General features: G+C 39.3%; 1 protein-coding gene across 1 annotated transcript in view; it reads left to right on the top strand.

The window, feature by feature from the left end:
* The window catches only part of LOC138983599 (uncharacterized), a 61,076-nt gene extending 43,255 nt beyond the window's left edge, over positions 1-17,821 (top strand). Inside the window, exons 8-10 of the mRNA XM_070356874.1 lie at positions 6,858-6,979; positions 8,383-8,508; positions 11,142-17,821. Of these exons, the coding sequence (XP_070212975.1) occupies positions 6,858-6,979; positions 8,383-8,508; positions 11,142-11,417 (524 nt within the window). The 3' untranslated portion in view covers positions 11,418-17,821. The remainder of the gene's footprint in view (positions 1-6,857; positions 6,980-8,382; positions 8,509-11,141) is intronic.
* The last annotated feature ends 348 nt before the right edge of the window (positions 17,822-18,169 follow it).

The following is an 18,169-nucleotide window of genomic DNA, read 5'->3' as shown; positions in this document are numbered from 1 at the left end:
GAACAAGAAACAATTGACAAGTGGCTCTATCCCATCACCCCCCTTCCCTCCGTCGCGATATAACCTTGAACGGTTGAAAACGACGTTAAACACCAAATAAAGAAAGAAAGAAAAGAAAGAAATGAACAATTAAGATGCGCTGCCGTCAAAGAAAACGTACCTGTCCTCCAACCCATTTCACCACTAATGTAACTAAATGTTGAATTGCAAGGACACTGATTTGTCTGGTTTGCAGTACACTGTCTGCTTTGTAATATGGTCATGGCTCAGAAAAGGTGTCCAATTTGTGGGACACTTGAGTCACAAATACAAACTCTTGGATTACTTTCCATTTTGGGGTCCAGCAAAACTGTTTATGTGTTTAGTTGTGTCTGGGCAGTAACAATGTATTTTCATCAATTACTGCGGAATGAATTGCATTTTAAATTTTAACTGGAGTGTGTTACATAACACCGTGTCACACATTGTTTTCTAATATACAGTTAACAGTAAACCTATTACACAATAAAAGTTAACTGCATTAGTTAGTATCTACCTTGATCTTCATTTGTGAAAAGTGGCATTCCCCGACAGCAATAATCTGCATATCTAGGTACCCTAGGAATGTGTGTATGTTACATGAACACCAATAAACAAAACAACGATCAAACAAGTACTCAAAGAACTGAAAAGATTACTGTTTCAGCAGTCAATCAATTCTTAGTTCCACACACTTCATACGGACAGTCTGCAAAAAAAATCAAATCAGAACAAGATGTGAAAATGTATTCAAACAAAAATCAACTTTCTGTGTCTCACAACACAGACATTCAAAACTGCTAAATTCCTATTTATTTTACACACACAACCTTAGAAATACATGTAATGGGAAGAGAAACAAGTACATAATAGTAAAGAGTTGAAATGCATCAATGATACCGGACCCGTTATTCCCATTATCAGTTATCTGTCAAGTCATTCCTAAAAGTTTCCAATGAGTGTGTTACATTTCACCAAAAAAATCAAACTTTAGGACACTGTCAAGATATTCACATGAAAAATGCATGCAAAAGAATGAAAAATGAAAGAGCAAAACCATAACAACCTAACAATGATGTCTTATGACTTCTACCATGCTCCAATTCACAATACAGAGAAGATTTTCTCACTTTTAACACTGAGTGTGTTACATTTCACCAAAAAAGTCTTACTTCACATTATTTTGTAAGGTATAAAGCATATATCCATCCACTTGGTAATGAAAACAATACACTGTGCAAAAAAACTTGATAAACCCAACAAAAAAATCTTAGGTTGAAGGCGGATTTTGAAGTTACAGTAGAACCCCTCACAAGGACCCCCCTCTCTAACGACTACCCCGCCACAAGGACCCTTTTTTTTTTAACCGATGTGTTTCCCTATATAGTTGTCACCAGTGTAGCGACCACCCCGCTCTAACGTCAAAGGACCGACCTAACAGCTTGTGTAACGACTTTGTCAGACAAAGCCAAGACTCTCAGTCAGCCTAACGCATCACTGACAAACCGGTTATAACCAGTTATAACCGTCTCGCGTAAGCAAAGGCACTAAACCGCTGAGAGGTGTGATGGTTGGGTGGGCTGAGTAAACATCACAAACCAATCATCGAGAAAACAAACTCACAAACAAACTCACGTGACCAACATACACTGACCGTTCAATTCAGTCAGACAGTCTTTACACAGAAGAGCAGTGGAGATCGACATGGCGTCTACAAAGAAAAGAAAATATTTAACTCTCGAAAATCGAGTGACTGTTGTGAACAGACACAAGAAGGGAGAAACTGCCATCGCGATTGCAAAAAGTCTTGATGTTGGAAAATCGCAAATTCAAAGAATTATCCAAGACAAAGAAAACATTCTGAAAAGGTGGGAAAGTGGTGACAATGCCGATCGAATGCGATCAAAGCGGCAGAAGTCAACATACTCTGACGTAAACGAAAAGGTTTGGGATTGGTTCCTGGCTGCCAGAAAAAAGAATTTTCCGATCACTGGGAGGTTGATTCAAGAAAAGGCCCTTATGCTTTCAGTTGAACTTGGACATGATAATTTTGTGGCGTCAAACGGTTGGTTGGACAGATGGCTGAAACGAAACAACGTAAAGAATGCTTGCTTGAGTGGAGATAGGGGGGAGGTGAATGAGGAGGTGGTGGAAGACTGGAAAAAGCGACTGCCTACTTTGTGTGATGGATACGAGCCCTGTGACATTTTCAATGCAGACGAAAGCGGCTTTTTCTACAGAGCACTGCCAAACAAATCCATGGTTGAAAAGGGGGATGACCGAGCGGGTGTGAAAACGTCAAAAGATCGTGTAACAGTGTTGTTCGCTGTAAGTGCTGCTGGTGAGAAACTTAAACCACTGTTGATTGGTCGGAGTGCAAAACCCAGATGTTTTCAAGGACAAGATGTGGGCACACTTGGCGTGGATTATCATCACAACAAACGCGCTTGGATGACTGCAGCAATGTTCACCCAGTGGGCTAACAAACTAAACAATAAGATGCGGATTCAAAAGAGAAAAATCCTTGTGTTTGTTGACAATTGTTCGGCGCATCCACCCCTCTCTCTCTCAAACGTTCAATTCAAATTCTTGCCACCCAACACCACGTCCAAGTTGCAGCCGTGTGACGCAGGAGTGATTCAGACTGTGAAGTTGATCTACCGCAAGCAGCTGTTACGACACCTATTGTTCGTGATGGAGGAGGACAGCACAGCAACAGGCCCTGAAATTGCCAAGACCATCAATCTGCTGGATGCAGTTTTATGGTTGAAGAAAGCGTGGACATCTCTCGAAGCAGAAACCATTCAGAAGTGTTTCCTTAAATGTGGATTTTCGCTTGCAAGGGGTAAGTTTCTTTTTCTCCTGTGTGTGTGTGTGTGTGTGTGTGTGTGTGTGTGTGTGTGTGTGTGTGTGTTTGTCTGTCTGTCGCTCTCATCAGTCATCATCAGCACCATCATATCATATCTTTCATATCAAAATTCATCATCATTGTCGTCATCGTCATCATTGTCGTTGTCGTCATCATCATCATCTCTCTCATATCAAAGTTCACCATCATCATGTCATTTATGTCACTGACATAGAATAGATCACATTCAAGCACACACTTCAAATCAATTCTCTTTGTTTTATTTTTCAAATCAGGTGAAGGTGATCTGTCAGCTGCTCCAGATTCTGATCAGGTCACTGAGCAAGTTGATCTTGATGTTGGTGAGCAGCGTCGTCTTGGTGACATGACAATCGAGGAGTTTTGTGCCATGGATGATGATTTACAAGTTGCTGCTGACTTTGAGCTCGACACACCTTCCACTTCCCAGACAGCAGAGGATGAGGATGCAGCGCTTGACGACAATGAGGATGATGAACAGATGGAAGAAGAGACAATGGACTTCAAGACAGCATCATCATATGCTCAGAAACTAACTCTGTTTGCATTGAAACATGCACCAGAACTGGTGGACACCATTGACAATGTCAAACATGACATCGAAGCAGTTTGCTTGAGGAAACGGTCGTCAGCAACTCAAACTACTTTGTTTTCTTTTTTGAAGAAAATCTGAGGTGACCCCACCCCCTCTCTCTGTAAGGACCCCCCGCCATAAGGACCGATTTTTGTCAACATTTTCAAGGTCGCTAGAGAGGGGTTCTACTGTATCAAGGAAAATGCTGTTTATTCGCCAATGAGTGTGTTACAAAACACTGTCATAACATGAACAAAACGTTGTTCATATTCAGTGCATTCAGTTAATTGTGAAATTAATTATAAGAATGACACCATGGTTGCTACACAACTATTGAAACTATTGTTGACACATTCCGACAGCAATAATCTGCATATCTCGGTACCCTAGGCAAGTGTGTGTGTTACATGAACACCAATAAACAAAACAACGATCAAACAAGTACTCAAAGAACTGAAAATTACCAATCCTTCAAAGTAAATTGTAACAAGAAGGGCAAAGCCCATACGACTCACATGCTTGACCTTGACCTTGACATGACCTTGACCTTCAGGGTCAAGGTCAAATAACTAAACCTAGCAATGACATCATACACTAAGAACTGCTTTACACATTTTTCCTACCAAAATACATGTGACCTTGACTCAAGGTCAAGGTCATCCAAGGTCATGCAACACAAAGCTGTTAATTCAAGACATAGGAAGTACAATGGTGCTTATTGGCTCTTTCTACCATGAGATATGGTCACTTTTAGTGGTTCACTGCCTTATTTTGGTCACATTTCATAAGGGTCAAAGTGACCTTGACCTTGATCATATGTGACCAAATGTGTCTCATGAGGAAAGCATAACATGTGCTTTTAAGTTTGAAACAGTTATCTTCCATAGTTCAGGGTCAAGGTCACTTCAAAATATGTATACAATCCAACTTTGAAGAGCTCCTGTGACCTTGACCTTGAAGCAAGGTAAACCAAACTGGTATCAAAAGATGGGGTTTACTTTGCCCTATATATCATATATAGGTGAGGTATTCAATCTCAAAAACTTCAGAGAAAATGGGAAAAATGTGAAAAATAGCTGTTTTTTAGACAACATTTATGGCCCCTGCGACCTTGACCTTGACGCAAGGTCAAGATGCTATGTATGTTTTTTGGGGCCTTGTCATCATACACCATCTTGCCAAATTTGGTACTGATAGACTGAATAGTGTCCAAGAAATATCCAACGTTAAAGTTTTCCGGACGGACGGACGGACGACTCGGGTGAGTACATACTCACTTTTGCTTCGCATGTGAGTCAAAAAAACACTCTAATTCAAAACAATAAACGCAGACATCCTTTTCTGTTTACTTGATTCATTCCTTACTTTGTTCCAGCAAGATTTAAATAATTTTCAAGATAACTGTACAAACTATTGGAGTGTGTTACCTCTCACGATGTGCGAGTGGTGTGAGTAACACACTCAACACTGTTCCAAAAAAACACCCTCTAATTCAAAACAATAAACGCAGACATCATTTTCTGTTTACTTGATTCATTCCTTACTTTGTTCCAGCAAGATTTAAATAATTTTCAAGATAACTGTACAAACTATTGGAGTGTGTTACCTCTCACGAAGTGCGAGTGGTGTGAGTAACACACTCAACACTGTTCCTAAAAAAAACCCTCTAATTCAAACAATAAACGCAGACATCATTTTCTGTTTACTTGATTCATTCCTTACTTTGTTCCAGCAAGATTTAAATAATTTTCAAGATAACTCTACAAACGATTGGAGTGTGTTACCTCTCACGATGTGCGAGTGGTGTGAGTAACACACTCAACACTGTTCCTAAAAAACCCCACTCTAATTCAAAACAATAAACGCAGACATCATTTTCTGTTTACTTGATTCATTCCTTACTTTGTTCCAGCAAGATTTAAATAATTTTCAAGATAACTCTACAAACGATTGGAGTGTGTTACCTCTCACGATGTGCGAGTGGTGTGAGTAACACACTCAACACTGTTCCTAAAAAAAACCACTCTAATTCAAAACAATAAACGCAGACATCATTTTCTGTTTACTTGATTCATTCCTTACTTTGTTCCAGCAAGATTTAAATAATTTTCAAGATAACTCTACAAACGATTGGAGTGTGTTACCTCTCACGATGTGCGAGTGGTGTGAGTAACGCACTCAATGTAAAAAAACATATATTTCTTTTTCCTGTAATTTATTTCATTAAATTGGCATGAAAACAAAGCACAAGGTGAACTGTATGGAAAGACTATAGAAAAGGCCAGAAAAAACACATGCAATGACATGAACGCTGAATAACTTGGGAAATTGGTTGAATCGTCTCAAACATATGTCTTTAAAAATCAAAATAAAGAAAAATCTTTGTCCTAAAAAATGCAAATTTTATCAAAACAAATCACAATAACACTTCTAACTTTCAGATGAAAAAAAAAGGAAGTAAGTTGTTATTTAGTGAAAATAACAGTGTTTCAAACTGCAGGTGAGTACGTTACATACAACGAAAAACCAGTGGTTTTTATCTTGGCCGTTTACGTCCATCTCCTCCATGCCACACTGAGTTCTGAGTTCGAGACAGTCAATGCAACTTTGTAGCAGACGATAGAACAGTTGTTTCCATCGTTGGAAGTCAGGAACATGTCGATAAACAACTTTGATTTACGTTGTTACTTTTCGCGGTAACACGAAAGTACACAACAACGAACTTAAGACTTATTTTCATTGCTTTGTCTTCTGTGTTTGTGCATATTTTTTGTTTTAAGTAGTAGATTGTTCTTTCTTGTCCAAGTTTATCGCTTAGTTCAACGTCTGTCATCATTATTAAAAGCGCGGCAAAAGCTAAAACTGCCTACGTGACTCCAAACACGAAAAGTAACATACTCACCGTTGGATCTAAACTTGATCTCAGCCGACTGTTGGGGTGAGGTACAGGTTATCGTGCAGTATGTAAACAATAACTAACACCTTCTCTTTCCCTCTCCATCAAGTTCTTATCCAAGCAGTGTGTGTAGTACGCACAAATACGACGTTTCAACACCAAGTAAAAAAGTGTCCCAACTTCCGGCCCAAAAATCGACGTAAATTCACTCTACTATTGCGCCTTGCTCGAAAACAAAGTCATCAAACCTTTCGGTTTCTACCAGAATAGTAACTTTATTCAAATCTGCACCCCGTGTCAGTACTTTCAAAGGTAGAATAAACCACAACTGAGCGTGTGGGGCGTTTAAATGGGGTAAGGGTGGAGTTCGACGCCATTTCTGAGCCGTGACCATATGTAGATGCACGATAACATTTTGCTCCGTAGACTTGGCGCATGAAAATTATATGTTGATGAATAAGAAAGACGTTCTGTTGTTTCAGGCTACAACGTGCCGACTGTCAACTGCCCATACTTCGCCTTGTGGATGTCGTCTCTCTTTGACAAGACAATCAAGATGATCCTGCCGCAGGTCAACAAGGTGCACAAGTTTGAAAACAAGAGGGTAAGTGACTACACATATGCCATGACAGCGCTTGTTTTATAGATTAGAAGTCCATTGGAGTCCAAAGATGACACAGTCGGTGTTCTCAGTGATGAGAGCACAAGTAGACGTGTAGTAGAAGCACACAGGTTCCCTCAAGTGTCCCTAGATTGTCTGGGAAGAAGCGGACACTGCCTTGTGGCGATAGTTCCTTGCAGCTGCAGAGAGACGTTGCTGGTCATCTCATGGGTGTTACAGAGTTAGAAAAGAAAAAAAAAAGACTGAGTGTGTGTCTGTCTATGTGAACACAGGTGCATACTGATGCCCCTCCAGGGATGTCGTTAGGCGTCGGACATCGGACATATAACGATGAAAATCCCCAAATGTCCGATTCACATTGCCGCATGTCGGTCAGATGTCCTATCGTTTTAGCCTGAGCGTGGTCATTGTCCGATATGTACTCCATTCCTTCGGACAGCGCGATATTCGTTAATTTTCATTTCAAGATACAAATCTTCTAAAAGACCGAACGCTCTCGTGTTCAGATGACACTGAAGTTGTCAGTGCCGCGTGCGGATCTTTTCTTTTGTCGGGAATTCCCGAACCGTTTGCGGTATGCGCCGTTTGGGTATAACCGTCTCGGTGCAGCGCACTGATCTAAAAATAGTGGATTCTTTTTAGATTGCATGCTACAGGAGTACGGGAGACAACTCCAACTGACTAAATGTTGAGTCTGCTTGTGTTTTCGATACGAGACGAAGCACTGAATTATGCCGCTGAGAAGAAACTAAAGCCTGCAAAAGATCAGCATTAGATCAAACCGATCATTTTGTTTGTCAACTTTTATCCAAATCATGCAGTATTTAATCAAAGTACGAGCTCTGAAGTTGTTCATGTTGGTTTCTTTTTTGTGGTTTCTTTGAAACTAAACAAATACAACATTATACGCACACTGTGTTGATGTATTTACTATATTATGTGTGTGTTCTACAGCGCGTGGGTGTGTGTGTGTGTGTGTGTGTGTGTGTGTGTGTGTGTGCGTGTGTGTGTGGGCGCATGACTTTGGAACAATTCCATGGAATGTGTTATAAGCTGTTTGGCGCAAATTCATAATGTCCTATTACACTTTCTGAAAGCGGTCAAATGTCCTTTTGATTCTGAAGAGCTCAGGACATTTGTCCTATAGGTGTGAATTTGTAGCAACATCCCTGCCCCTCGGGATAGCAGCCCAAATTTTCTTGAGAAAATCGCAGAGGACTATAAAGTATACCAAATACACACAAAAACTCCTTTCTGATGGTATGTGAGATTTGCCAGGGGAGGTAATCATTGAAGACTGATCACGATGGTGGTGCTAAAAACGATGTTGATCATTATCATGATTGAGATGGAGATGGTGACGGTGATGATGTTATTGTTTTCAGATGAAGGAGGTTCTGGGCATTGAGCCCCTGGATGCCAAGGACACCATCATCGAGATGGCCTACAGCCTGATCGAGAGCGGTTTCATCAAGAAGACCAAGAAGTACAAGGGGCCTGGAGGCATTGAGGTGTGTACTTGATTTGACACGTTTTGTTGGCTGGTTAGCTTACTGTGGCAGGCTGACAGTGTCTGTCTGTGTCTGTCTCTTTCTCTCACTGTCTCTCTGTCAGTCTCTTTCTCTCACTGTCTCTCTGTCAGTCTCTTTCTCTCACTGTCTCTCTGTCAGTCTCTTTCTCTCACTGTCTCTCTGTCAGTCTCTTTCTCTCACTGTCTCTCTGTCAGTCTATTTCTCTCATTGTCTCTCTGTCAGTCTATTTCTCTCACTGTCTCTCTGTCAGTCTCTTTCTCTCACTGTCTCTCTGTCAGTCTCTTTCTCTCACTGTCTCTCTGTCAGTCTATTTCTCTCATTGTCTCTCTGTCAGTCTCTTTCTCTCACTGTCTCTCTCTCAGTCTCTTTCTCTCACTCTCTCTCTGTCAGTCTCTTTCTCTCACTGTCTCTCTGTCAGTCTATTTCTCTCATTGTCTCTCTGTCAGTCTATTTCTCTCACTGTCTCTCTGTCAGTCTCTTTCTCTCACTGTCTCTCTCTCAGTCTCTTTCTCTCACTGTCTCTTTGTCAGTCTCTTTCTCTCACTGTCTCTTTGTCAGTCTCTTTCTCTCACTGTCTCTCTGTCAGTCTCTTTCTCTCACTGTCTCTCTGTCAGTCTATTTCTCTCACTGTCTCTCTGTCAGTCTCTTTCTCTCACTGTCTCTCTGTCAGTCTCTTTCTCTCACTGTCTCTCTGTCAGTCTCTTTCTCTCACTGTCTCTCTGTCAGTCTCTTTCTCTCACTGTCTCTCTGTCAGTCTCTTTCTCTCACTGTCTCTCTGTCCGTCTCTTTCTCTCACTGTCTCTCTGTCAGTCTATATCTCTCTCTGTCTCTCTGTCAGTCTCTTTCTCTCACTGTCTCTCTGTCAGTCTCTTTCTCTCACTGTCTCTCTGTCAGTCTCTTTCTCTCACTGTCTCTCTGTCAGTCTATTTCTCTCATTGTCTCTCTGTCAGTCTATTTCTCTCACTGTCTCTCTGTCAGTCTATTTGAGTGGTCTGCCCTTACCACCGGAGAAGGACGCAAATTTCGGAGCTCCGCAAAATTTGATAAGTATCTTCTCCTAAGCTACTATTGCCGACCGAAAATGTCACAAACGGGACTGCCACATCGCCTGGAACAGTTCCTGATCAACTTAGTTGACGAAGTTGGGCTATCTTCTTGGAAAATCCAGGGGGAAGGTGACAGTACGTACAACAGTTGTGCTGAGGTTTGCTGGGCCGCCATCAGACCAAGCCAGCATAGCTCACTACAGGAAGAAAAGCAGGTCACAAGTAAAGCGTGATGAAACAAGAAGAAAGAGCTTCGTGCAACGCAAAGCAGCTGAAGCGGAACAGAACACAACGTCATCAGTAGAGGCCCTTGTCAACAATAGCCGTGCTTCTTCTACCCAGCACGTGCAGGATGTGCAAACCAGTGTCACTCACGCACCTGCCCACTGTGACACTGCAAGCTCAACCACGTGCGAGAATGTCAACCCTGGGGTGTGTCGTGCTGTGACGTCACAGACAGCAGACGACGAAACCACTATAGCTGAACTGGCAGCAACGGACCGTGAGTTTGAACCAGATGATGTCTACGACTTAGCCTCACACTGCTCAAAGAACGTGCGACTTAAAGAGAAACTGTTAAACAGAAAGAGGAACCGCACTCTCACCAAAGTAGTGTGCGAAAGAAAAGGTGGAAAGAAGACGCTGATTGCAAGGGGAGACGACTACGTCCTGACATACGACTGCGAAACAGCACAGACAACGTCATTCCAAGAAGAGGAGGAAACGTCCCCGTGTGTCCGGCGTCTGCCCCAAGTCGACCGCAACGTCTTCGGAGAAGAAATCGAACATCTCACTACTGACCTTCATGTCGTGTCTAAACTTGTACAGTGCTACCTCCGTGCCATGCCAGACTGACTGTTGTCGCTAACTTGACTACAGGGCACACATAATTCATGTGTGTTTGTGACAAACCGCGATCGATATGGAACAATACCGTGTTGTTCGAAACGGAAAAGTTATTTCCCGACTTGGATTACAAGTTGGATGCTTCGGACCGAATCACGATGCATTGTTTTTGTGTAACAGACTGAAACCAATGTGTACACTGATGTTCGTGGATCGTTCGATTACCCAACCCCCCAGCACCCCTTTGCTATAAACAATATGAGTTTTCGCAAATAAACATTCTGATTCTGATTCTGATTCTGTCAGTCTCTTTCTCTCACTGTCTCTCTGTCAGTCTATTTCTCTCACTGTCTCTCTGTCTGTCTCTTTCTCTCGCTGTCTCTCTGTCTGTCTCTTTCCCTGCCTTAATTTCTTTTCTCTTTCTATTCATTTTTTGGCCAGCACCACATACCACATGCTTTGACACACACATGTGCACACACAGATACACACACCACACACCACACCACACCACACCACACCACACACACAATCATGTGCACATACAGATACACACACACCATACACCACACCACACCAACACACACACCAACACACACACACACATTTTAGACAACGCTACACTAAAACACCATTTGCTACGCTGACAATTCCCCAAAAAGTAAATTGCTACACTTGAGGTTGGCAGGTGTGTTATTCCCACTCTCTGTATCTTTTCAGGAAACCAAAGCTGAAGAAGACAAGACGGAGGAGAAAGCGGACGAGAAGAAGGAAGAAGGAAAAGAGGATGAGAAAGCCAAGGAGAACGGCAACGTGAAGGAAGACGCCGCAGCGGAAGACAAGAAGGAAGACAAGACGGAGGAGCCAGCAAAGACCGAAACGCAAGCCGAGGTCGAGCAGAAGACGGAAGAGACCAAACCCGAGGAAACCAAGGCTGAAGAAGCCAAGCCTGAAGAGAAGGCAGAGGAGGCAACTGCGGAGAAAACTGAGAACTAAGGAGAGGAGTTGCTCCCCTTGAAGGATTTTTTTTTTTCTTCCAATATACATTCTCATGCTGGTGATTGATCTGATTATTTACATGCCAGTTGTACAAAACCAAAATACAATTTAAAAAAACAAAACAAAACACTGCATGATTTTTTGGCTGCCTTGTTAAAATTATGTTCACATAACTGTGCCACAAATATTTTTTTTTTTTTGTTGGTTTTTTTTTGTGTGTACATGATTGTCTGTTAACCAGAAAACTATTTTCAACTTAAACAATCACTGGCCTTTTTGTTCTTCTGACGATTTCAACATGCCATATTTGGGCGAAAACATGTTTGTAAACAGTTGTTTGTGAGCAAGTCATCTGCTCAAACTTGGTGACTAGTTTTGCTTATGGACTAATCTGTGTATGGAAGTAAATGTTTTTTTGCTCGCTTGCAAGAAACTGCCTGTACTTTTTCAGACAAGGTAGGCAGCTTAACTTTTTCTTCAGAGGAAAACTTTAAGCTGTCAAGAAATGTTAATGTGTTTTGTGGCAGCCAAAATGTATATGTTTTATTTGTTTTTGAATCACAACTATTGGTTTCTGTCAACTTCAATTCTGCCTTCTCATCTAAGATTAAATTTGATCCGAGAACCAAAATAGACATTCTTTATCAACGTTACATTGAAATAATGAGGAAACATCACCTCCCGCTGCCTCGAGCATGCTTGGCAGACTTCAGAAAAGTAATGAAGTCCATTAATGTTCTCATTTAAAGAAATAAAATGACTGTCTGAATGATTGCGTGGATTCTTTTTTTTTATATAACACCTTGTTTTTGAGCTTTCTTTACAGCACATCTGCATACAACTGAAGTGACTGCTCTGTAAATCCACTGTATTGCATCAGCTTTTGCTCTTGTAAAGGAAAATGGTTTGTCTGCCTTTTGTACATGCTTTCTTGTTGATTTGTTGAACACGATGTTTGATGTTTCTAATGACAGGCGTAATTAAGAGACAAAAAACAAACAAAAAATATGGTTTTTGTTTGACTTACAAAAGTTTGCATATGACTTGCGCTCATACTATAAACAGTGTTGTTATACCTTTTTTTAATTTTTTTTTTTAAAGAAAAATCATTTTGTCATGGGATGATGTATTTTCATTCCCAAAAGGGGCATACTATGTGTTAATACTAAAATGGACGGAATTTTTCCATGGAAGACCTAATCTGAAGTTATAAAAGGAAAATAGACGTCCTGGTAATTCAGAACATAGCGAAAAACTTTTTCCCGTTGAAAATTCATGCTTGGAGATATCTGTCAGTGTTGTGTTGGCATTTAGAATAAGTCTGTAGTGATAATTGCAAAAGGACGTTTTGAATATTTAGACTAGGTGGGTACATGAAGATGAGTGGATTTGATGATGGGGATCACAATTTATTTTTGTAAATACTTTTCTTTTTTTTTTTACAATATCTGCTTACTGTCTGTTGCATTGGAGTTGTGGAAAACAAAATAATTAACGTCTTTTTCTTATTGCTTCCATTTGTGGTGAGAAAAACAACTTGTGAATGCATTTTGTTAAAGTTGGCTTCCGTTAACTTGGACCAGTGGTTGATTTACTGTATGATAACAGTTTTACATGTGGAATTTTTCAGTTACCTTTTTATACATTTTCAATAATAATTTTATTGTGTACAGTTGTGTGAGTGGTCTTGGATGTTAAGCGACTACAACTAACAAGAATCACAAGTTCAGCTTTAGATCTGTGTGCTTTCAGCAGGTGTAAAGGTGTTTTGTCAACACATGGGCGACTCTGCATGCTTTTGATTTTTATAGCCATTTTTGTTTGCTATGTCTTGATTGCTCTGTTATTTCTACCTTGGTTTATGCATGCTAAAGTTCTAAGTTACGCTTGCCAAAAGTGTTCATATTTTTTTGTAAGGTAATCATTTTACTTGTGTATAGTGTGTATTCTATAACAAGGAATAACTTCTCAATAATTTGGGATGCTGCTTCAACAGTTAGAGTTACAATTTTAAAATCACAACCAGATAAAATTCAAAGACACAAAATTTGTGATTCCCGAGTCGATTTTCTAAACAGTTTTGAATTTCTTAAATATTTTCTTTCTCCGGGACATTTAGAATTCCCAATATTGTGGTGTAAGGTCAACAGCATAAAACAGTGTCATTGCTTGCACAGTATTAGTAAATACAGAATGTCGTTCAGAATATTCTCCTTTTCAATTTGTTTATGTTTGTATCAGTGCAAGTGCAGTTTAAAATCCTTTCAGAACATAACAGTATGTCTTTTCAATTTTCAAGTTATGATGTATCCCACTTCAAGCTTTTGCCAAATTACGGGACATTCTATGTGTAAAATGTGCAGTTACGTTAACAGAAAAGTAGAAATAATGATAACTGACTACATGTACTTTAATACTTGCTTCATCTCTTGCTGCCCGTTTTTCTGTTTTTGCTACTGCTGAACATTGATCTTTATACACTAAGTTGATTTTTTGACACTTAAAAACCCCCTTTGATTTTGATATGCCTTTATTTCTCTGAAAATCATGTGCATTTGGTGTTTTTTTGTTTGTTTTTCTTTTTGCTGTAAAAACATGGCTGCTTTGCAAAGCTTGTTTTATCTGTTACTTATGTACATGTGTTTTCGGTCTAGTTGCTGTTAAAACAGATTACATTTGTGTGAATTGCATTGACATTAAATTTTGAAGAAGTGCCGCAATTTTTCCCACTCTTCTTGTTTATTTCCCTTGCTCTTGTTTTTTTTTTTTTTTATATATCAATATGTGACAGGGCTGATTTTTTCTGTCTGAAAAGCTTGAAGGTATCAGTTTTGTGCACATTGAACACAGTGCAACGCAAGTCCTTATGTAAACACACCTCTGTGCTAGTCCGCTATAAACATTTACAATAAGGTGACATTGGTCCTGCTTTATTCAGACTGCACCTTTGCTGATATTCTCAGCTTTGCTCAGAGTGTAAAGGTTTATTAGCATTCAAGTCAGATTTTTTTTAAGATAGTCTATTCCTAGAAGTCAGGTTAGGTTGGAACTTTTTTTTCTGTCAAAACAATGTATGTGTTATGCCTTCCTTTTTTTTCAGAATTGAGTGAGATTGTGGGACTACTGTAATGTGAAGAGCACTGACTGGTGTGAATCTTGCCATTTTGACCAATTTGAATCTCTGGTCTGTGTAATTGAAGCGTTTACAGTTACACAGTATCTCAGTTTATTTTGTGTGTTATTTTTGTAATTTACTGATCTGTTTTTCTGAATCTCAACTTGTAGTTAAGAAGCTCCTTTATTTGTAATAGAACTTCAAAGGAGAGATTGGAATGTAACTTTTCCAGCTGTTTGAAGTTCTGTTCTTTATCCCTTTGACTTTTGAAGGGATGCTTATTTTGTCAGTTTGTTTACTCCATGCGACTCCTTTATGATGGTTTGCTTATGCATCTCACTTTTCTGAGATGTAGTATTTGTGAAAGTGAATTACTTCTAGTCGGCGGGTTACTTAGAATAAGTCAAATATTAATTTGTGTTTGTACATAACAACAAATTAGCAGCTGTGTTTCAAACTATCTATTTTCTTTAACTTTGAAAGATTTCTACTTAAATGATGAAAGTATTATATGCTAAACTTTTGCATTACTGATCTTGTACCAGTGCATAGTATTAAGTGTTGCCTGATACTCTGTTTACAATTTGATTAAGTTTTTGTGTACAGTATAATTAGAACGCTAATTAGAATGTGATTTTGTTCTGCTATTTGCTGATCTATAGTCTTAAATCCTTGCTACTGCATTCGGCTCAATATTTATTCCCCACCTTTTGTAAGTGCTGTATATTTTGGATCCTTCGAGGTGTTTGTGGTACAACACATTTTAGCCTTCCAGCCCAAATTGCTTTTACAACATGAAATCGGTATTTTGTGACCTTTTTATTTGCATCTTTTTTGACTGCATTGATGCTGATAATGTGCATTGAGGATATGAATTTTCATGCATGTTTTGATTTGTGCTTCATCAGCAGTAAGGCATATGATGAATTTAGATTTGAATTGATGTTTCACTTTGAGTAATCACACAGTGTATTTGTCACATTCCATACACAAAAGTATTCAGCTTTTAAGTGTGTTTAAAATATGATCACTACATTTTGTGTGTGTTAAACGCGCTGTAAATTTGGATGTAGATGTAGCTGTTTTCCTTCAGTGTGCTAATATTTGCTTGCGAACCATGAATTTATTAAGAAAAAAAACTTTCTGGTTCTACAAATGAACGATTTATCTGAAATTAAACATATAATGGTGTGTACGACCTTGCTGTTTGGAGAGACTGCCCTTCCAAAGTACACAACCAAATTTACAGGGGTAGGCCTGAATGTGTACAAGAACAAGAGAGCGATGGATTTGATATGTGGATATCTTCCACCAGGGTTGTGTATGGTTGCTCACAGTGACTTAACTATATTTTTTACAACTTTTTTTGCCTTGGATATTCACAGCTGCCACCTGTTTGTGAAAGAACAGTAGTAGTTCAACAGAAAGCACCTGTCACCAAAGTGTTTTTACCTGACCAGCTTTAAACATGCATTTACACACCATTTATGACTGAACTCTGTGAATGTGAAAAACTAGTCATGCATTTTGTAAGGATATCGCTGCTTTGTTTTGAAGTTGTGTGTTGTGCAAAACACCATTAACTTTGAAGTCAAGAAGCCACTATACTTTTTTCATGACTGGTGAACTTGCCATGTTGTTCAAACTCTAAAGGGTGTATGTATACTGGCCTTATTGTGACTCTAAGATCAACACGTCGGAGACCATCATTGCCAGTGTAATCCCCCTGCAAATAACGAGATGGTGAAGAGAAAGGGTGAGGTGTGGGGCATAAACAAAGCAGGGTAGAGTGTGGTATCTAAGATCATATAGTCGAAGCATCGAAAACGCCAAATTTGGATGCTTGTGTGTTATCAGAACAGGGTGAGATGTATGAAAGGACATTTGCATCACGGTATGGATGTCTTAACAAATCGGAAAAGCATTGCATTTTATGACTGAACAACATTGAATCTCGTGAAACTGCTCACACAAGAGGTGAAAGATAGGCGCTCTCAATGCCTTTGACAACTAACAGTTAGTTTTGCAGTCAACAAAGTTGTTGGTTTTTATTATATATACATGTATTTAAACTGGTGCTGGAGAAATAAGTCTAAGAACAGAGATGAAGAAAAGCTCACTTTGAGTTTCAAGCCATGTTGAGAATTTAGAATTGGAAGTAATCAAGCTATATTCTTTATGCCATTTTTTTCCACTGGTGCTAGAGTAATAAGTCTGAGTTGGGAAATATTCACCATCAAGCCATCATGTAAGCATTTTAGAATCGGAAGTAATCAGGCTGTATTGAGTATGGTTTGTGTGCATTATGAATGTTTGAATCGCAGACAACACTGAGGCTTCTTATAACATCAGACCATTTGCATGCGTGCCATGCATCACCATGTTTGGGGAAATGCATATGAATGCCATATGTTTTTGCAGACAGCATTGAGCACAGACATTGCCCCTGACTGCACAATTGTATTTCCCATGACTAATTTTGCACAATGTGTTTGGGCTGCAACTGCATTCTTGTACCAAAATGCTGTTTATGCTGTTCAATACCGATGATTGATTGATTGATTTGGCATCACAAAAATCTATCCTTTTGTGTTGAACTCACAAACTGTCATTGAACAATATCTTTGTATGATTTCTGTTGGGACCACCTGAAGCTTTTTCATCACATGTTGTCCAAACCATCTGCCCTTGACTTTAGTCAGACTAACATGTATAGCTACTGACGTAAAATTCATAAGCATTGAACAGGCTTCGTATCTTTTGAACTATCCAACCAAGCACTTAGAGCAGTGGTAAAAAATGTTTGCTTTTCCTATGAAGACACTCTAGGAAACAAGAAAATCTTCTTTGTAAAGTAACGGTGTAAACTTCCTGCGCATGAATAACATTAGAAAACAACATGATGCCATTTTTATCAAATGTATTAAATGACAACTGGATCCATTGTGTATTTCTGTGACATATATAATCCATTTTTCCTGCATGAACCCAAGCTATCCACCTTCATTTTTGACAAGAAAAAAGAACCAATGATTTTTTTTTCTTGTGTATACATAATTTTTACAAATATACTGAGTTTTTGCGAAGAAGCAGTTGTATCCTTGGAGATCTTTAAACAATGCTGTTGATTTCTGTATATAAGCTATTGCTTTACTGACCAATGTATTCAATGTCATGTACGCTTTGGCCATTTTGTGTCTCTGTGTAACTGTCTTTATTCTGTATACTGTACTTCTTGTCTGCTCAAAACATCGTGCATTACGTCAAATAAACTTTTGTTAGAAAACCATGATTTCAGTGAGAGAGAGAGAGAGAGATAGTGTCAGAGAGAAAGAGAGAGAGAATATGTGTAAGTGAGAGTCTATCGCAAACAAAAAAAGTAAATGTTTGTGTGTGTTTATGTAAAATTGTGTGAGCTCATGTGTGTGTTTGTGTTATACTCAAAATATTTCACTGAATTTGAGCAATCTTATGAGTAAGAAAACCCCTTCAGGGCTCAAAACAGTTACTCATGTATGACAAATGGGTGTCTAACCCATACATACAAAATCTTCGACATGGGTGTCGTACAACTGATAACTGGCCGTATAAAATTTCATCTCACACGGCATCACTGCAGAGCGCCTAGAACTGT

This window comes from Littorina saxatilis, linkage group LG13 (genome assembly GCF_037325665.1).
Source record: "Littorina saxatilis isolate snail1 linkage group LG13, US_GU_Lsax_2.0, whole genome shotgun sequence".
Lineage (NCBI taxonomy): Eukaryota > Metazoa > Mollusca > Gastropoda > Littorinimorpha > Littorinidae > Littorina > Littorina saxatilis.
The sequence above is the reverse complement of the archived record's forward strand: the minus strand, read 5'-3'. Positions and strand labels throughout refer to the sequence as shown.